This window comes from Hemibagrus wyckioides, linkage group LG06, assembly GCF_019097595.1.
Source record: "Hemibagrus wyckioides isolate EC202008001 linkage group LG06, SWU_Hwy_1.0, whole genome shotgun sequence".
NCBI classification, from domain to species: Eukaryota; Metazoa; Chordata; class Actinopteri; order Siluriformes; family Bagridae; genus Hemibagrus; species Hemibagrus wyckioides.
Genome location: NC_080715.1, coordinates 37,076,855 through 37,098,616, shown reverse-complemented (window position 1 = coordinate 37,098,616; position 21,762 = coordinate 37,076,855). Strand labels below are relative to the sequence as shown.

Sequence of the window (21,762 nt, the reverse complement as noted above, 5' to 3'; positions counted from 1 at the left end):
TAGTTAAAAATTTTTATTTATTTTCTTTTAAATTTAGTTAAAAATAAAAAGCAAATAAACAATGCTCGTCCTAAATGCATCCATTAAACATCTTTACTAGAACTTGTCTACAGGTTAAGTAACATTATCAGTGGTAAATAACTCTTTCATTTACTAGTAGTGTGTGGTGATGCAGAAATACATTCCTTAGTGAAAAAAAATCACTATCAAACTCGACACAATAGCATCAGGTACAAAAGTTATTTACAGCATGAAAATATCTTTCAGTATTTCTGGACCAAATTTAACGTCAAGCAACAATAACAATTTTCTACTTACACTGAAGGATTATTATAAAGGAAGCTTAGTGTTTTGTAGCAATATTAAAAACTGAAAAATCTTCATTGGTATTGTCTCCTGTAATTAACCTTTAACTGTTAATTAAATCCTTAATAATCATTTAAATCTTTAACTGTTAAAACGTACAACAAGCAAGACTGAAGTCAAACAGAGAATCAGGAATTAGATTTTTCTATCACCATGACACCCCCGCCATTCAAATCCATAAAGGTGACAAAGCTAACAACATCAGGAAATGAACAAAGACGACTACATACTACATCATACATCATACTACATTACACAACCCAACACAACAAACAATGTGATTTAGGTAATGTTTTCTGATTTATAATCATCTAGATTGTCATGATACTCATATCCAAACAGTTTAAAGTCTGCCTTATAAATATCATAGAGTTTCCTCCTCCACTCTATGGTGATGTTGGAAAACCAGGTCTTTATCTCACTCTGCTCTGTTTTGCTTCTTGTCATCGGTTTTAATTCGACAATGTTATCAACTCGGAGTATTCGCAGCAGGTGAGCAGCATCTTCATCGTTGGTTTCCATTTTCCCAATAAAGTCATAATCGATCGCACATGGATGGCACAAGTGAACTGTTTGTCGCCAGTGTTCATCGAACTCTGTGTAATTTACTGCTGGGAGGCTCAGGATATATTGAATGAAGTTGTAGAAAGACGGAACAATGCCCTGAGCGTGCGCTTGCTCTACCGATGCTGGCGGATTAGAGACATTTCCAAATTTCTTCAATATGTACATCCCGTCTTTTTGATAAAATATCTGATTTAGGCTTAGAAATTTATCTTTGTAGGCTGAAATCAGTCTGACAAAAGGATAAGAACAAATAAGAACTCTGTTTGTTTGTATAGAAAAAAAAAAACAAAGAAACAAAGCTCAGTGTTAAAAAAACTAAGTGCAAATGCTCCAGCATGCTCATTTTGTCTGGTACCTGAGAGAACCTCTATCTGAAAGAGACTAAGCACTCTGAACAGCTCTGAACTGAGGTTTATGAGCAGGTGTGGAGATTGTTTAACTACTCACCTATTTTCTAGTCTGTAAATCAACACCTAAAATTCTATAACATTGCCAGGTTTAACACGATCCACATCCTTATTACTCATAATAAACACAGCTACTGTTATTGTTAACTGAAATGCATGTTATATGCATGTTATGTACAGAAATGTGCTCTAGCTAGGGGCGTTCTCCTCCAGGATATTTGTGCTCCGGCAGGTTGGTCCTCAATGCACACCCTTCTCAGGATCTATAAACTGGACCTGGACCCACTCCTGGGTCCTGGGTCTCACAGGGCTTATGGTGCTCTGCTCCCAGTGTGCATGTGTGGCATTACAGGGCTTATGGTGCTCTGCTCCCAGTCTCCCAGTGTGCGTACTGGCGCCAGCCATGACACAGCGTTGAGTTCTCTTGAAAGGGAACTACACCAGGTTATGTATGTAACCCGGTTCCCTGATAAGCAAACAAGATGCTGCATCATGGCTGACACTATGGGAATGCCAATACCAATGCCGCCTATAGTAATGTTCACAGGGACATGTATGACAGTATTAATTGTTTAAAAAAAAAGACAGATTTTTTAAAGCTAAAAATATGTAGAGTGTACACCATATTTACATTTGTGGACACCTGACCATTACATCTACTGTATATGTGGGTCTTCAACAAACTGTTGCCACAAAGTAAGAACACAGTTGTGTTTCTTTGTGTAATAAGGCCAAACCTGTTCCAGTATGACAATGCCCCTGTGCACAAAGCGAGCTCCAAACCAAAGACATGGTTTGTGTGGAGAAACTCAGGGTTCTGATCTCAACCCCATTAAACACCTTTGTCGAACTGAAACACAGACCTTCTTACCTGACATCAGTGCCTGACTACACAAATGCTCTTTGGAGGGTATTAACAGCAAAGGGGTGTGGTGATGCAGAAATACAATTAATCAATAACAAATCTTGACACAATAGCATCAAGTACAAAAGTTATTTAAAGCATTAAACTATCTCTTACTAACAATTTTCTACTTTCCACTCGGCTCTGTTTTGCTTCTTGTCCTTGGTTTTATTTCGACAATGTTATCGTGCAAATGTAAATATGTACAAATTCTAACGTGCTCATTTTGTCTGGTACCTGAGAGAACCTCTTTCTGAAAGAGACTCAGCACTCCGAACAGCTCTCAGCTGAAGTTTATGAGCAGGGGTGGAGATTGTTTAACTTGTCAGGTGCTCACCCATTTTCAAGTCTGTAAATCAACACCTAAAGTTTAGAACATTGCCAGGTGTAATGCGAGCCACATCCATATTACTGATAATAAACACAGCTACTGTTATTATAAACTGATATGTATGATATGCAAAGAAACGTGCATAAGTATAATACATAGAAAATGTACTATTTTAGGTACGATTTCTATTTCAATATTAGCTTATTGATTAATAATATAAGCCAATTCAACTCATATTTTGATTTTTTTAAAATGTATTTAAGACTGTTAGACTGAGGTTGAAAATATTCTAATTGGGAGATAATTTTCTTATTTCAAGCATATAGAAGCTAATAAAATAAGAGCCAATAGAAGAGAATTTGAAGCATAAAATGTCTATGCTTAATGGTCTATATTTGTTATAGAGAAATTTTTTCTTGATTCATGGTGTGTTCTCTGCTAAAAATTTCTTTCTGTTGTCTAATAAATTGTATAATACATTTAATGTTGCTCAGTGTAAATTAGTAGCCATAAAGCAAGCTTCTAGCACCTCCTTGTGGCGAGAAACATCTATCAAGATCAGGTGCTGAAAATGCGTAAATTCAGTTGTTGATCTGGTACAAGAAAGTTACATAACATATGTGGTCCATAATCTCCACCTTATTGTTAATTTTGAAGCAAATAAAAACGTCATAATCAGGAATTTTTTTCCATAGCAATCTAGAATTCTTAAATTTAATTGTTCAGAAAGTCTTTTTATTACATTAATAATCACAAGTCTATATTAATGCTCTTGTTTAAATATGTGATTGTTTCTATAGTAACATTTACAGGGACAATCCATGTGATCTAAGATGTGTAATGAACGTTTTTTTTTTTAATGTTAAACTTAATAAATAAATGATATGGTAACGTTTTCTGTAAGTAGATGTTTATTGGACATTTTTGTAAGGAGTCTCCAGTGTCAGCACTAATAAAGAAATGACATCTTAGCATGTTAACTTAGCTCTGTTGTTCGAGACTACAGTACGTTCTGAGACACCAGCTGATTTCTTAGTTTCAGTCATTGGATATCTAGCCATTGGACTGGGGGTGATAACTCAAAGTCAGACTCACGTTAATATCCAATTGGTGGCAGAATGCTCCCCAGACTCGTGAGGTGAACTGTGTTCACCTGTCTGACCCAATGTCCTGGGATAACCGTTGGAAACAGAGAGGTCTGTGATGAAGTTGACAGAGAGATGCGACCAGGGACACTGAGGCACTGGGAATGGTTCCAGTAGCCCCACTGGGAGTTGGTGACTGGATTTGGATTAAGATCAGATAAGATAAGATAACTTTATTAATCCCATAGAAAATTATTTTGCCAGTGACTGCTTCAAATAACAAGAAAAATAAATATAAATGAAATATGAGCGAAAAATAAATGAAATAATCTATATATACAAATGTATTCAAAAATTTAAATGAAAAATAAATGAAATGAAATATTCTATATATACAAAATGTATACAAAATGTATCCAAAGAAAATAAAAGGTGCTGGGACCTAGAACATATTACAGAACATGCAGATTAATAATATTTTATGTATGATGTGATATTGCACATAATAAGATATTGCGCATGATGTGATCTTCCACATGGTATGGTATTGCACATGGTATGGTTTTGCACATGATATTATTTTATATTAACGTACATTTTAATTATTGTGCATCTCTGCTCCCTACTGAATGGGGAGGATTTATAGAGTTTGATGGCCACTGGTAGGAAAGAGCTCCTGTGGCATTCAGTGGTTGTCTTCGGTGGTCTCAGTCTACAGCTGAATGTGCTCCAGTAGAACTCCAGTGTCACATGCAGGGGGTGTTGTCAAGGATACTGTGAAGTTTTCTCAGCATTCTCCTCTCAGACACCTCCAGAGACACCAGCTCCACTCTCATGACAGAGCCTACTTTCCTAAAAAGCTTGTTGGGTCTTATGTAGAACATAGGTAGGTAGAATATCTGCAGCTTTGTTCTGCAGACATTAAAGGACCTAAGTCTCCTGAGGAAGTACAGGCAACTCTGACCTCTGACCTGATCTTATACAGTGCATCAGTGTTTTTGGTCCAGTCCAGCTTGATGTAGACACCCAGATACTTGTAGTTGTCCACAATGTCCACCTCAGCACCCATGATGCTGATTGGGCTTGTGGGAGTCCTCTGCTTCCTAAAATCCACTACTAGCTCTATCGTCTTTGAGACATTGATTTGCAGGTGATTACGTCCACACTGCTCCACAAAGCTGTCCATAACACTCCTTTACTTAGCCTCCTGACCTCTCCTAATACAGCGTACAATGGCAAAGTCATCAGAGAACTTGTGCAGATTGCAGGCCGGTGAGCAGTGACTGAAGTCTAATGTGTAGAGTGTGAACAGAAGGAGAGACAGAGCTGCCCCTGAGGGGCCCCTGTGCTACTCACTATGACGTCTGAGACGGCGTTCTGCAGCCTCAGATACTGTGGTCAACTTGTGAGGTAGTTGATAATCCAGGTCACCAAAGGAGCATTCACTCACATGTCCCTTAGCTTATAACTGAGCAGTGCAGGTCGTATAGTGTTGAAAGCACTGAAGTCAAAAAACACGACACTCACAGTGTTGCCTGCCTCCTCAAGGTGGGTGTAAGCTCTGTTCAGCAGGAGATGATAGCATCCTCTACTCCTGTATGGGGCTGATACGCAAACTGCAGGGGGTCAGAGATTATTTAATTGTTGTTCTTAGGTGCTTCAGGACCAGCCTCTCTCTTCATGGCATGTGATGTCAGAGCCACTGGCCTGTAGTCAATGTGTTTCCTCAAATGTTTATCTTTGTGCACACAAACCAGGCATGTTGTTTTCCACAGGGCAGGTATAGTTATTATGCTCAGGCTAAATATTTGTTGTAGCACATCCTCTGAGTATCCTGGGGCTGAGGACATCAGGGCCTGCAGCCTTACCAGGGCGAAAGGTGACTGGCCTCTCTCCTCACATCCTCTGTGGTGATGTTGATTGGAGACACAGAACAGGTGTGACTCACAGGGGGAGCTGGGGAGTGGTAGGTCAGAAGCCACATTATTAAACCTGTTAAAAACAGATTTAAATCATTGGCCTTATTAAGGTACATCATCCTCCATCACCTATTCAGTTATTTTTCCATAGCCAGTAATGGTTCTCATACCATTCCATATCTTTCTCATGTTACTCTCCAGCTTCCTTCTATAACACTCCTTCCCTTCTTTGATTTTTTTCCCTCAGTTCAGCCTGAGCTCTCCTTATCTCCTCCTTCTCAGCATTCCTAAAGGCAGCCTTCTTCCTTTAAGTTATGCTTTGATGTATTTGGTCACCCAGGGCTTGACAGTGTACTGTCTCAGTGGGGATTATATTGTCCATGCAGAAATTTACATAACCTGTTATGCAACCTGCAAGTCCATTCATGTCTCCATAGCTTCCTGGGTCCACCTCTGTTCAATTCTTGTGGTCACTGGTTGCAGCTTGACTGCAGGTATATAGAGGAGTTTAAGGTGAACCAGGTAGTGATCTGATCTGCCTGGGGGGAAGGGCTATGGAGCTGTATGTCTCCCTGACATTAGCATACAGAAAGTCCAAGGTTTTATCACCACTTGGATTAGGCACATGCCTGACATGCTTTGACATGTGTCCACATCATGGGCTAGGGAGGGCTACCAGAAGGAGTTCTGGAGTAGGGATGTGGTTCTGTCGATGCCTGCATGGTCTGAACTGTGTGGGCCCAGTGACATAAATCAGGGAGTACAAATTGTTTAGAGGGGGGACACTTTGGTGGTGGGGGCACAGATTGTTGAGCTTGACAAATCTCCTCCATTAAGTGCCATCAGACAGGAGCAAGGATTATGGATGGTAGTAGGATGGATTCGGGGCATACGGATGTCAGCTTTGCTGTTCTTCGCCCCGGAGCAGGATGTTGCATTAAATTGGAAGTGTGTAATGAACAGAGCCCATTGGGCCTGGTATGGGTTCAGTTGCGTGGCATTTTAATGTATTCAAGATTCTTGTGGTTGGCAATCACCTGGAACGGGTGTTTTACCCCTTTGAGCCAGTGTCACCATTCCCACAAGGCCTCCTTAATGGACAATAGCTCACAGTTGCCGACGTCATAGTTGGCTTCAGCAGGAGTTCATTTGCATGAGTAGAAGGCACAAGGGAAGAGCTTACCTGGCTTGCCATGCCGCTCGGAGAGGACTGCCCCAATTCCTCAGCTAAAGACATCTACTTCCACTACAAATGATGCAAATGGATCTGGCTGTTTCAGGATAAGGGCTTTTGTAAAGCTAGTTTTTAGTTTTTCAAAAGCAGTTTCGGAATTTTGCATCCACTGCAGTTTCTTAGAGTTGCCCCAAAGGATTTGAGCGATTTTGGAAACCATTAAACTGTAATTTCGGATGAACCAACGATAAAGGTTTGTGAATCCCATGAAGCGCTGTAATTCTTTGACTGTGGTGATTAGGGTGCCACTTTGTTACAGGTCGTACTTTGCTTAAGTCCATTTTTACTCCCCCTCAAGTGATACCATATCCTAAAAATGTGATGGAGTCCATCTCCCTTCCCCCATCCTGACTGTGTTCTACAGAGGGACCATCGAGAGTGTCCTGAGCAGCTGCATCACTGCCTGGTTTGGGAACTGCCCTGTCTCGGATCGCAAGACCCTTCAGCAGATAGTGAGGACAGCTGAAAAGAATATCGGAATCTCTCTCCCCTCTATCACAGACATTTACACTGCATGCCGCATCCACAAAGTTTTATCTCTGTGTTTAGTTCTATGTTTGTCTGCGTCACTGTACTTTGTCTTTGTTATATGTAGCACCTTTGGTCTAGGAGGAACGTTGTTTCACTTCACTGTGTACAGCATCAGCTGTATATGGTTGAAGTGACAATAATATGACTTGACAAAGCAAACAGCATTGTGGATGATCCCACACACCCCTCACACATACTCTTCACCCTCCTGCAATCTGTAAAGAGGTACCGGAGCATTCGGGTTCTCACAACCAGACTGCATAACAGTTTCTTTCCCAGGACTGAATTGTACAAAAACTCTCTCTCACACACACACACAATCACACACACACACATACACCCAGAACTGTAGAAGACTAAAGAGAACTGAACAGTACAAAACTCTCTGTCTCTCTCTCACACACACACACACACACACTCTTTCACCTGTGTGGACACACACACACATAACATATTTTTCACTACTTATTGCACTACCTCAAACCCTGTTATTTCATTACGCTGCTATGTTTATATTTACTTATTGCACTACCTCAACTGCTGCTACTCTGTACAACATTTCTTTTTATTCCAATTCATCCTTTACATTTCATTACATATGTTCTTTTTCTTGTTCGGCACTAAGTGTCTTGTTTTTGTGTTGTCTTTTTATACCTACTGTTTTGCACTGTATTGTCTTGCACTATTTGTACCTAGTTGCACACTTTGCACTTTATGTGGCTAGGACAAAAACTTTGGTCCTAGCTCTGTGTTGTTGTTTTTTTCGTATTTGATCTTTATGTTGTATGTTTATGTAGTGCCAGGTCCTGGAGAAACATTTCATTTCACTATGTACTGCATCAGCTATATGTGGTTGAAATGACAATAAAGCCTCTTGAATCTTAAATCTTGAATCTGGAATGAAATTTGCTCTTCCCAGCCTTGACATAGTGTTTGTGCTGAAGGAGGCATTAGAGCTCTGTGCATACATGACATACATAGTCGTTATGAGTGGCTGAGTAGATGAGAATGGCATCAATATAGATGATCACATATTGATTGAGGAAGTCTCTGAAAATCTCATATATTAAAGCTTGAAAAAGGTCTGGTGCATTTGTTAGTCCATATGTCATTATTAAATACTCATAGTGGCCTCTTGTGGTGTGGAAGGCCGTTTTCCATCCATCCTTCTCCTTGACTCTGATAAAGATGTAAGCACAGTTTAGTGAATAATTTTACCTCCCATAGTTGTCCGAGGGCCACAGGAACCAAGGGGAGTGGAAACAGGTAGCTTACTGTGAGGGAGTTGAGACCTCTGTAATCAAAACACGGTCAGAGACCTCCATCCTTCTTATCTACGAAAAAGAATTCTGCTGGGAGGTGGAGGGACGGATGTATCCTGCTGCAACAGCCTTGTCAATGTACTCCTCAACAGCTTGGATTTTGGTGCTTGATAGAGTGTATATCTGGCATTTCTGGGGCATGGCATTAGGCAGAAAGTTAATAGAACAGTCCCATGGCCGGTAAGGAGAAAGCTTAATGGCTTTTTCTTTGCTAAAAATCCTTTAGGTGAGTGTATTCCATGGGAACCAGAATTTGCGCACGAGGTTCAGGGCTTTCCACAGAGGTAGCTAGGCATGGATGGGTTAAATGGTTGTGGAGGCATTAGTTTAGGCAGTAGGGGAACCACTGGACAAGTTCTTTGTTCTTCCATGAAATTACAGGGTTGTGTAAATGGAGCCATGTAAACCCTCAAGATGATTGAGAACCCCAAGAGAACAGCCCCCCTGATGGACTGGTTGTCTACAGCTGTGTTGCGGATTGGGGTGATGCAGGGTAGTGTAGGTAGTCACAGTTCCTCAATGAGTTGATGGTTGATTAGATTAACTGTGTCATGGTTATGTTGCAATTTTATAGGGAAAGTCATACTGGTAATACAAGGTATGCACCCCCCCTTATAATTCTGGGACGTGTGTTTTTTGGGACAGACATCACAAAGGTGACCCGACTTTCCACAGGAAAACACAACTGGAGTTGGCAGCAATGTTGATGTTCTTCAGGGGAGAGACGAGTATCCTCTCTGAACCTGGTGGGAGGCCAGTTGGCCCTGCTAAGCATTGTTGGTGCATCAGGATGTCGAGTTTAATAGGTGATGTGGAGATGAGATAGTGAGGTGTCGGAGTCCCGGCAGGCCAGTTCGGCTTCTAAGGCTGGACATAGTCCTTCGCAGAAGACAGCATGGAGAGAGGGCTCATTCCACCCGCTTTGGGAAGTGAGGGTATGGAACCTCACAGTGTAGTTTGCAGCAGATTCAGAAACTTGGTGTAACTGGAGAAGTTGTACAACGATATCTTAGCCCCATGCAGGGTATTCAAACACCTTTCGTATCATGCTAGAAAACTGAGTAATCCAGAAAACAGAGTTGTAAAAAACAGGCAAAAGTTCAAAACCGAAGCAGCAATAATAACGGGGAAACAAATCCAAAGAATACAAACAGGTCATACAATAGGCAAACTATGAACAAAGAAACAGCTTGGTATGAACACAAAGGAATGTTACTTCACGCTGAAGTTAGGCATGCTGCTTAAATGTCCATAGAATCCTGGAAGTAATCAACCCCAGAAGAAGCTTAATACTCGGGTGAGGGTTCCCTCTGTCGGTTATGAGAGGGCATAGTAGTTTGGAACATAACATATTTCTTCTTTTTAGAAATAAGGCTTAAAATTGGCAAAATAATCTGGCAAAAAGAAGGCATTTTACATCTTAAAAATAGTCAAATATGTCTAGAAATAGGTTTAATAATTGTAGACTAGGTTTGTTTTATGGACTGCTTATCACACAAATTGGATGGAGGCAGGAATCGACCCCAAAACACACAAGGCAACTAATCTAACCACTAAGCCACTGTGCCTCCTAACATCCATTAAATATCTTAAAATTTCTAACTGTTGTATTACATTCTTACAAGAACTTGTCCACAGGTTAAGTAACATTAGCAGTGCTAATTCTGGTAATTGTGGTAATTACTGATAATAAACACATCCACTGTTATTATTAACTGAAATGTATGTTCTGTACGGAGGTACGAAATCTATTTCAATATTAGCTTACTGATTAATAATATAAGCCAATTCAACTCATAATTTGAAAATTTCTAAACCCATATAAGGCTATTATACCTATTTCTTGGTTTGAAGTTAAAAGTATTCTAACTGATAACAAATTTTCTTATTTTAAGCATATAGAAGCTAATAGAGTAAGAGACAATAGAAGAAGAGAATTTGAAGCATAAAATTTCTATGATTAATGGTCTATATAATATAATATTAATATAAAATAGTATAATATAAGAGAGAGATAATATTAATTTTTTCTCGATTCAAGTTGTGTTCACTCGCTAAGAATTTCTTTCTGCAGTGTACTAAATTGTATAATTCATTTTATGTTGCTCAGTGTAAATTAGGAGCCATAAAGTAAGCTTTTAGCACCTCCTTGTGGCAAGAAACATCTGTAGAGATCAGGTGCTGAAAATGTGTGACTTCTGCCCTAAATTTTGGGCAAACAGTTGTCGATTTCATACAAGAAGGTTACATAATGTATGAGGTCAATGATCTCCAACTTCTTGTTAATTTTAAAGCAAAAAAAACACGCCATGATCAGGATTTCTTTTCCAGAGTGATCTAGAATTCTTAAGCCTTATAGGTCAGGAGGTGTTTATATTACATTAATAACCACAAGTCTATATTAATACTCTTGTTCAAACATGTGATTGTTTCTATAGTAACGTTCACAGGGACGTGTACGACGGACGATCCACACGATATAAGACATGTAATGAATAAATTGTTTAAAAAAATTTAAAATAAAAAGCAAATAAACAATGTACACTAAAAGATATGACAAGGTTTTCTCCCTAAGGATGTTTATTGAACATTTTTGTAAAAGAGTCTCCAGCATTAGCACTGCAAAAGAAATGACATATTAGCAAGTAAAAATTTAAAAAATTGTAAAAATAGTAAATAAATTTGACTATATTGAACATATTAAAAACAATAAAATTATTACTTAAGTAAATGAATCCATCTATTAATTTTATGGACTGCTTATCCTACACAGGGTGACACGGAACCTGAAACAGGGGACTTGGGGCACAAGGCAGGGGATTCCCTGGATGGGGTGCCAGTTCATCACAGAGCACAGTTTAGACACCAATTAACCTACAGCGCATGCCTGTGGACTGGGGGAGGAAACTGGAGTCCCCAGAGGAAGCCCCTGAAACACTGTGGTGATGCAGAAATACAATCAATCAATAACAAAACTTGACACAATAGCATCAGGTAAAAAAGTTATTTACAGCTTGAAACTATCTCTTCCAGTATCTCTGGACTTCATTTAACCTCAAGCGACAATAACAATTTTCTACTTACACTGAAGGATTATTATAAAGGAAGCTTAGTGTTTTGTAGCAATATTAAAAACTGAAAAATCTTCATTGGTATTGTCTCCTGTAATTAACCTTTAACTGTTAAATAAATCATTAATAATCATTTAAATCTTTAACTATTAAAACATACAACAAGCAAGACTGAAGTCAAACAGAGAAGCAGGAATAAGATTTTTCCATCACTGTGACACCCCCGCCATTCGAATCCATAAAGGTGACAAAGCTAACAACGTCAATAAATGAACAAAGACAGCAATCATGCTACATAACACAACCCAACACCACAAACAATGTGATTTAGGTAATGTTTTCTGATTTATAATCATCTAGATTGTCATGATACTCATATCCAAACAGTTTAAAGTCTGCCTTATAAATATCATAGAGTTTTCCTCCACTCTATGGTGATGTTGGAAAACCAGGTCTTTATCTCACTCTGCTCTGTTTTGCTTCTTGTCATCGGTTTTAATTTGACAATGTTATCAACTCGGAGTATTCGCAGCAGGTGAGCAGCATCTTCATCGATGGTTTCCATTTTCCCAATAAAGTCATAATCGATCGCACATGGATGGCACAAGTGAACTGTTTGTCGCCAGTGTTCATCGAACTCTGTGTAATTTCCTGCTGGGAGGCTCAGGATATACTGAATGAAGTTGTAGAAAGACGGAACAATGCCCTGAGCGTGCGCTTGCTCTACCGATGCTGGCGGATTAGGGACATGTCCAAATTTCTCCAATATGTACATCCCAGCTATTTCATAAAATATCTGATTTGGCCTTTGAATTTTATCTTTGTAGGCTGAAATCAGTCTGACAAAAGGATCTCGAACAAATAAGAACTTTTGGTACGTCTCAATTTTTTGTTTCATCACTGCCTTGGGGTATGCATTAAGTTGCTGTAGAGATGATCCGTGAACTTCCTCGATGGGGACGTCAAGAAGGTTCCTATAAGGTACACCGTACATCTTCAGACTCTCACTCAGGAAAATCATAATTCGTTTCCATGCAGTGCAAGCAACCTTTGGAACATAGCAATAAATTATTCCATGGCGGTCATCTACAAGCAGGTTGTGCAACTCCCTATGGGGAATGTCGTCAAATGTCGCCCATTTGCCACTGATGTCCGAGTTACTGTTATCGATGCACTGTTTATAAATCAGCATCTTTCTAGTGTGCTGTCTGAGCTTCAGCTCCAGTGGTACCGGGCTCGTGTGAATCTTCCCCTCACATCTCCTGTCCTCGATTGTGTCCAGCCGTGCTTCAGTTTCCGGGTTAGTCCTGGAATAGATATTTATTTCTCTTCCATTCTCTGTTTGTTTGTATAGAAAAAACATCAAAGAAACAAAGCTCAGTGTTAACAAAACTAAGTGTAAATTCTTAAGCTTGCTCATGTTTTCTGGTACCTGAGAGAACCTCCTTCTGAAAGAGACTCAGCACTCTGAACAGCTCTGAACTGAGGTTTATGAGCAGGGGCGGAGTTCATTCAACTTGTCAGGTGACTAATTTTATATTACTATCATTTCTTTGCTGAATTTTCTTTCCCTGTGCTCACCCATTTTCTAGTCTATAATTCAAAGTTATCTCTTAAAAATTCAGAACATTGCCAGGTCCACATCCTTGGACTGACTAATAAAGACAGCCACTGTTAATATTAACGGAAATCTCAATTATATGATATTAGTGCTTGACCTAACAATTGCTCTTGTGGTTGAATAAACACAAAAAAATCCCCAAAGATGTACTCCAAAATCTATTGGAAAGCCTTCCCAGAAGAGTGGAGGATATTAACAGCAAAAGGTGACTCAGTCTGGGGTATATACACTGACCTGCCTAATATTGTGTTGGTCCCCCTTTTGCTGCCAGAACAGCCCTGACCCTTCATGCACTGTGTATTCTGACACTTTTCTATCATTAACTTCTTCAGCAATTTGAGCAACAGTAGCTCGTCTGTTAGATCGGATCACACGGGCCAGCCTTCACTCCCCACGTGCATCAATGAGCCTTGGCCGCCCATGACCCTGTCGTCGGTTCACCACTGTTCCTTCCTTGGACCACTTTTGATAGATACTGACCACTGCAGACCGGGAACACCCCACAAGAGCTGCAGTTTTGGAGATGTTCTGATCCAGTCGTCTAGCCATCACGATTTGGCTCTGGTCAAACCCGCTCAAATCCTTACTCTTGTCCATTTTTCCTGCTTCTAACACATCAACTTTGAGGACAAAATGTTCACTTGCTGCCTAATATACCCCACCCACTAACAGGTGCCATGATGAGGAGATCATCAGTCGTATTCACTTCACCTCTCAGTGGTCATAATGTTATGGTGGTCAGGTGTCCACATTTTTTTGGCCATATAGTGCGTATGAATTTCTTGGGTTAAAATAAAAATACATATTACCTCACTAAATATTAGCTTATATTTATTTTTTCACTCTGGTATAATTAGGTATGTAAATAGCAATGCAATTTTTGGAACTAGTCCAATACAAGATGTTTTTTAATTGTTTATTAAAGTTTATACTGTTTAATTGGCCAAACGGAGATGAACTATATTTATTGAGACGTTTATGTTCTTGTTCTAGCTAAAAATCCGACTTTTTTCGCTTGAAATGTGACTTATTGACGGCGTGTCGCTGCTCTTGCACTCGGTCAGCTCTCCCTCAGCAATATCGGTGTGGCTCAGAGAGACACAAACAGCCTCCATCGGCAACAACATGGAATAAACAACATGGCCCATAAGAAGAGCGTTTTTATCGAAGGTCAGTGTTTACTCTAGCTAAATATTATCCCGGACACATCTAATAAGCCACACGTAGTTTGTTAGGAGGAGGAGGAGGGGGGGTCTTCCAGGAGAAACGTATATGCATTTTTAATACGGTCCGGCTTAGGGCTGTTTTGTCTGTAAGGCTAGCTGTGCGTGGAGCTAGCATTAGCGTGCTAAGCTAAAGTCTATGCTAGCTCGGCTAGTCAGCGGGGTGGCCATTGATTGTTTGCTTTCAGCTTTCTTACTAAACTGCTACTGCAAAAGGTGCATATCTCTTTCGCCAAATATGAACGGCTTTTAGCTGTGACACATCCCCTTCGAATGCACCACCATTTCCCAGGTGAAGTACAGCTTGTTTTTGTTTTGTTTTTTTTATTATTATTATTAAAGCGCCTGAGGTCTAGACTATGTCATTTATCCAGTTAGCTTCAATCCAGTGCTAGTGAGCCTTCCTCGCTAAGATGAACAAACATACACGAATACATAATCATCGTTTCATTTCTCATTGCTCGGTTAAAAAACAAAAAAACAAACAAACAGGAGAAAAACTCCCCAGCAAGTCGATTAGCTAAGTGTTGGATATTTGGCTAAGGTTAATGCTAGCTCTCAATCAGCTGTAATAAAGGCCTAGTAGCCAGGAATGTAGATAAACAGATGTGAGGCATAAAATCTTCAATTTGTTTTGAAATGTCGCTTTGTTTTAATGGTTTTTAATGGTTTAAATGGTAGTGATATGTTTATAAGTGTAGAATTTAACGTCCTGGGACTGACTGGAATGGTTGGCTAGCTAGCTGCAGCTTTGTCTGCCGGTTATTTTATGTAAAGAGAAAAACTTTTTCTTTTCTTTTTTTTTTTTTTCAAGAACTTTCTTAATACATGCAATGTGTATAACATGCAATGTAATCACCCATCCGGCTAAATTCTCTATAAAGTACCTCTTTGCTTTGCTTCTTCAGCTGAAGTCTACACTAATCTTGTGGTAATATTTGGTCTCTTTAAAGCTTGTATAGGAAATGAACAGATCTGTAGATTGAAAGCATAAAGGAGTAGAAAGGATGTGGCATCTATGAACGTGTGCCCTGATGAGACTTTTCATGGAAGAAATCGGTTTAGAAAGTGTATTTGAGTCCTAAGATGTCCTACATAGGGCCTGGTTCACTTGGATCACTTAATAATAATAATGATGATGATGATATGGTCTGATAACGGACAGAGAGAAAAGAGATGAGTCCAGACACTCTGGATAAGCGGATTTCATGGCTTTTTTTAATCATAGGGTGCGTCTCAATCAGCTCTCCAGCTCTGGACACACTCTGTTTTAGTCCTCAGGTCAGACTCTTGTGTACAAGCCAGACATATAAAATGAAGCATTATATGTGACGTAAATCCATTCACGCACATTTCTTCAAGCAGAATCGGAGGATTCAGAGGTGGATGTTTTTTTTTGTAAGAACGTCTTTAGAATCAAACAACGTTCCATAAAATAAACTACTACAACGATAACTACTAAGCTGCTCTTATCTGTAGACGAAGTTGGCCGAAGATTAGGATGTCATTTCTTACAGCGAACATGGTGGGTCTTAATGCTTTCTGGTTTTTGTGGTACATGGTGGGATTTATTTATATATTTGTAAAAGAGCAAATGTTCCACTGCTCCAGAAGCATTTTGCAATCAACAGAGACAGCCTTTAATGTACACTTATATTGCCAAAAGTTTTGGGACACCCCTCCAAATCATTGTATTCCGGGGTTGGGCTCGGCCCCTTAGTTCCAGTGAAAGGAACTCTTAATGCTTCAGCATACCAAGACATTTTGGACAATTTCATGCTCTTAACTTTGTGGGAACAGTTTGGGGATGACCCCTTCCTGTTCCAACATGACTGCACACCAGTGCACAAAGCAAGATCCATAAAGACATGGATGAGCGAGTTTGGTGTGGAGGAACTTGACTGGCCTACACAGAGTTCTGACCTCAACCAGGACATCTTTGGGATCAATGAGAGCAGAGACTCAGAGCCAGATCAAAACTGGGGCATCTGCCTTTACATGCACATGAATGTAATATGGAGTCCCTTTGCAGTTATAACAGCTTCAACTCTTCTGGGAAGGCTTTCCACAAGGATTAGCAGTGTGTTTATGGGAATTTTTGACCATTCCTCTAGAAGCGCATTTGAGAGGTCAGGCACTGATGTTGCACATGAAGGCCTGGCTCGCAGTCTCCGCAGTCATGTTGGAACAGGAAGTGACCATCCCCAAATTGTTCCCACAAAGTTGGGAGCATGAAATTGTCCAAAGTGTCTTGGTATGCTGAACCATTAAGAGTTTCTATCAGTGGAAATAAGGGGCCAAGCCCAACCCCTGAAAAACAACACCTGAATTCAATGATTTGGAGGGGTGTCCCAAAACTTTTGGCAATATAGTGTAGCTGACTTCCTGTTCAGCACCCTGACTACTGAACTAAGGTGCTGATTGAGGATGCAGCCAAATATCTTACTTCTCACTGACTCTTGCAAAACGTTTACTATTTATACGTAACACGCCTGAAATTTGCTGTAACTAGCTACTGAATATGAACCACGCACAGGCTGTCTGTAGTAACAGTTTGTACTGTACAGATGACAAACCTTTGAATAAAGTTGTGTAGATGTTGCTAGTATAATATGGATTTCAGTGACTATATGCCACAAGCTTGTGTAGAGTTCAGTCAGGATCATGGCGTAAGATGTTAACGGTTATTATCAGAACGTAACACACTTGTGTATAGGTCAACCTCTGGACACTGTACTAGATTGAGGGCACTTTGGTTAAAGGGACAGTATCAAGAGTGTGACTTTTATCCATGACATTTGTACAAAAGTATCCTGTGGCTGTGAAATCCCGTTTGGAAAACCGAGGCCCAGTCCGAAAGGCTTGGTTATGTTCGGATGGTTCTCCCGTCAGTCGTTTTTTAGACACTTTACTCTACTCTCATTGAAAAGTGGCTAAAATGTGCTTGAAAAGTCGCTAGATGATGTCATACACTAACATATTTTTATGATGTCATCACACGGTAATTACATTCTGTCTGGTGTCCGTTTGCATCTTTAATCTTCCCTGTGCTCACATCCTGTGTTCATACAACCGATTTCCCAATATAGCTGTTCTCATTTACATATTTTTCTCTTTCTGTCGGCAGACAAAAGAACAAGTATGAAATAGTGACCTAAACGTGTCAGTAAATAGTAATGTGTTAATCAGCAGTCACTGCTGCTCTGCACCGTTAAAAATCTATCCTTTATTACCGCAACGTCGTGTATATATACACACAAGTTAAAGACGACGACTTGGCTGCGATTTTTTTTATTTTAGCATGAGAAAGTTGTTTTTCACACAGTACCGCCAACTCTCATTAACGTAAAGTAGCTAAGGTTTGACTAAAAAGCTTTCTCATTAGATTCTAAATCTGGAAGTCGGTAACAACAGGCATCGTAGATCCTGGAGGCAGAGCTTTGTGAACATGGGTGGGTACAGGTGGAAATCTTTCAGTCTTGGCGAATGCACCTTTTAGTCTACTTTTAGGCTGCAGGGTTAACCACGGTTGAGATGTAGGTTTAGCCCCCCCCCCCCCCCCCCTCTCTCTCTCTATCAAACCTAAACTGTTGAAGAAACCTCAAAGCTCCTTATCTTGAATGATTCACTGGGTCTGAAATCTGAGTTCCAACTTTACGTCTGATCAATACAAAGCGCCGGATTTCTAAAAACCAGTAAACAAATGCTGTAATGTTGACGTCATCACGTTTTCAGCTAAAGCTCTCTTCCACTCACGTGTGAAACATGAGTACAGCTCTCATAGAAAGTCATTACAAATGTGTCTTCCGCCAAGTTGCCACTGTTGGGCCCTTGAGCAAGGCCTTTAACCCTCTCTGCTCCAGGGGCGCCGTATCATGGCTGACCCTGCGCTCTGACCCCAACCTCCAAGGATGGGATATGCGAAGAAAGAATTTCACTGTGCTGTAATGTATATGTGACAAATAAAGGCTGTTTCTTCCCTGGTGGGAGTCCTGTACTTGCAGTTTCACCAATTCAAGTAGATTTCCACAAATTAAATATATAAATAAAAAAAAAAGCTGCAGCAAAATCAAGCACTTTTGGCCAGAACAGTGAACTCCTGGAGGGACATGAGATTAGAATCGTTATCTTCTGACCAATCAGATTAGAGAATTTTCGCAGAACTGGTGTAACACCTGCACAGAAGAGAAAAGATGTTAACATGGCAGTAGTTGCACCAGCTCTTAAGAGAAATGATCCTGCACAGGGATTTCAAAGATCTATACATAATAGAAGATGACTGCTTTTGATCAGCGAATGAAAGCGCGACGCCATCTGTGCTCATTTTCTACTGAACATCATGTGGTTTGACATATAAAGCAGCCCCTGAGCGCGCGTGGGCTTTCAGCGTAGGTCTGCAAGTCTGTGCCTTTATTTTCATGATATTCATCTTCTCTGTATCTGTCTAAGCTCTCGATAGATCAGAAGCCAGCAGAGATGGAGGGTTCAAGCAGAGCTGGAGTTTTTCCCTCTCCGCTGACCGTGAAGAGGAGAGGAGGAACGAGTAAGCACTTCAGTACCGCTTGTTTCAGTGTTCAGGGCTGCCGGAGCGTCACTCAGTAAAGAAAGCTGCAGTGCAGGGACGCTTTTCACTCGCCGCATTGAGGTTTTCTTTTTTTCCCCCTCCTTTTGGGTTGTCTGTAGGTCTTAAGCTCAGTTTGCAAATGCAGGTCAATTACACGGACCTACAATAACAGCCATGCAAACATTCAGCTAGTTATTTGAATGCATACAATAATACTTTTGCTGTTTATCAGAGCCATGGAGCATTTTAATTCTGAACTTTCCTCCAACATGAGAAAAAAAAAGAAATTATTGATTTAAGAGACTTGGGGTCGACTTCAGACATTAAGACACTTTGTAGTTGGATGTCTTAATAGTTTTTGTTCTACACTGTGTGGCGATTGAGGACTTTTATTATGCATTAGTTGCATTAATAACAGATTATTAGACCTTGTAAACATAGCAACTGCTGGGCAAGTAATGAAACACATCAGCAGTAACATCAGCATTAGGGAATCACCCTACAATTGTATTTAGAAATATTCTTGAGAAAGCGATCTCTACGTTAAACATGGTGCAAATTGGGGCAAATTCACGCAATGTTTAAGCTTAAAACCTTAAAGAGACCTGTGACTCTCTGCCGTCTTGACGCCACATTCCTGAAATGTTCAACCAGAAAGCTGTTCAAAAGGGGGCAAATATTTTCTTGCTGCACAAGAGGCATCGTTCACATGCTCGCTCGTATACAACCAGAGGATTAAAAGCATCATGCACTAGTTGACTGAATTGGCGAGCTTGGTTTCTCCTGAAAAGCTTTGTGCTGTCATCGTGACCGTCGTTATGATCTGTGTCTCAATTCCAAACCCAGAAATTCCAGTTTATTCGGTGCTCTACAGCGTGTCCGTTATTCATGTTGGCTTTGCACCACTGTCGCTGTAGTGGATTTTGTGTTGCAGTTTCTTCAGTAAATTAAGCACCGTCTCTGTGTAGCGCATTTCATTCATGTCCGCCTGTGTTTGCTCCTCAGACCTTCCTTGGTGACCATGGATCAAGTGGGCGGGCGGCAGGATCTTTCCCCTGAAGGGGTGAAGGTATTCACATGCACTAGATAACACATGCTATTCAGTTTTTCTGTCCTCAAACCCACCTGTCCTTTTTGTTGTGCCCCAAACCTCTATCTCCGAGGTCCTCCTGACCTCCCGCTCTCTAGCTCCTACTGGAATCATGTAGCTTTGCACCGTATCTCGTCACGGTTTCCATGAGGACAGCGGTTATTTTTCTTATGATAGAAACAGATTGTTTTGTCTATCTCTGGGCTGTTTTTAAGCAGGAAAGTGCCAAAGGTGCATGAACGCTGGGAATAAAAGCATTCATATATATGTGTGTTTGTGTTGAGCAATGTTCCTGAAGGAGTTCCTACGGTAATACTTTTGTCCATGCGTCCTTCTGAGATTCTCGGGTTTTAAGCGTATCTGAGACATACAAATGAATAACATTATGGATTAGACGCATGGATTATCTGAGAGCAGAGGTGTCTCCTGTCTATGCTGTTGAGGAGTTCTAATTGTAACAGTAATATTCTATCTTTATTCTACCTCGTTTTACTTTTAAAACTGGTCTCAAGGAGACAGGTCTTTTTATATAACATCTTTTGGGATCCTTCTCCTGCTTTTTAACTCGGCCTGTTTTATTTTATTTTTTCGGTTTCTTCAGAAGACGATAGCTAAGTGCACTCCCTGGAGTGTCTTTAAACTGAACAAAAAGCTTGCAAACTCTTCTCAAAAGTATTTTTCGATATTCTGTGTTCTGTGGAGGAGGAGAGCGCTCCTGTAAAATCTCTAGCATCGCCTCACGAGAATTTGGTCATTTTAAAAATGCAATGGAGAAAAAAAGTGGCCTGCTAAGCTCCTTAAAAACAAAAGACGAGCGATTCAGCGTTAAATCAGTGTTTTGTAAAACTCGGCGATAATTTAGCAGTGACGGCGTGACGACGCGCAGCACATTCCTCCGTCTCGCTTCCACGCTCTGATGTGCTTTCTCCTCTCTCCCTTTCTCAGCAGGCGCCCCCTTTGAGGCACTTCGACCCCATGGAGCCTATAAAGACGTACGAACGGCGGGCAAATCATTTCAAGTCCATGAACCGTATGGGAACGGGAAAGCCCAGGTATCAGCCTCACGCGCAGCGCAATCAGATGCTTAATGCTGTTTAAGTGGTTTTTCAGAGCTGTAATTCAAGAAGCTGGTCAAAGAACTGGAAGTATTTCTTCTAGGTTTACAAATCAATATCGTTAATGAACGCGCATTATGCTTTTTTTTGCTTATTCTTTTATTCCAGCTCATTAATGATTCATTGGCTTCACCTGCTAGTTTATAGCCCTGTGTTATCCCATGGAATGCTAGTATGTAGAACTATGCATCAGGTCAGTTCTTCCCTATTTCTCTAGATGTTTACTGCCATGATAAAAAACCCAGCCGTGAACATAGGCAAATAGGACCCAGTGTGAAGCTTTGCCTTGTATAATCTCAAGCTTACTCAGCTCTGCCTCACTTGTCAGTGTTGTACTGAAAACAGGTAGTGTGTGTATATAATTTTTATATATATATATGTGTGTGTGTGTGTATGTGTATATGTATATATA

At 40.3% G+C, this 21,762-nt stretch overlaps 2 protein-coding genes across 6 annotated transcripts in view; one reads left to right on the top strand and one right to left on the bottom strand.

Moving 5' to 3' along the window:
• Window positions 1-76: 76 nt before the first annotated feature.
• On the bottom strand, window positions 77-14,193 carry LOC131354752 (carbohydrate sulfotransferase 12-like). Its single transcript, XM_058392737.1, has 2 exons — window positions 12,246-14,193; window positions 77-831 (listed from the first exon to the last, which is right to left on the bottom strand). The coding sequence occupies exons 1-2, from the start codon at window positions 13,155-13,157 to the stop codon at window positions 649-651; spliced, it is 1,095 nt and encodes a 364-aa protein (XP_058248720.1). The 5' UTR covers window positions 13,158-14,193; the 3' UTR covers window positions 77-648.
• Window positions 14,194-14,379: 186 nt separating this feature from the next.
• senp6a (SUMO specific peptidase 6a) overlaps window positions 14,380-21,762 on the top strand; it is a 28,387-nt gene continuing 21,004 nt past the window's right edge. For 2 of the 5 annotated variants that reach the window (XM_058392734.1, XM_058392732.1), the window contains exons 1-4: window positions 14,380-14,528; window positions 19,031-19,124; window positions 20,151-20,214; window positions 21,181-21,287. In XM_058392734.1, coding sequence (XP_058248717.1) covers window positions 14,498-14,528; window positions 19,031-19,124; window positions 20,151-20,214; window positions 21,181-21,287 — 296 coding nt within the window. In that variant the 5' untranslated portion in view covers window positions 14,380-14,497. Of the gene's footprint in view, window positions 14,529-14,623; window positions 14,874-19,030; window positions 19,125-20,150; window positions 20,215-21,180; window positions 21,288-21,762 lie in introns of those variants that run through there. The other 3 variants (XM_058392733.1, XM_058392735.1, XM_058392736.1) reach the window with 3 other exon arrangements.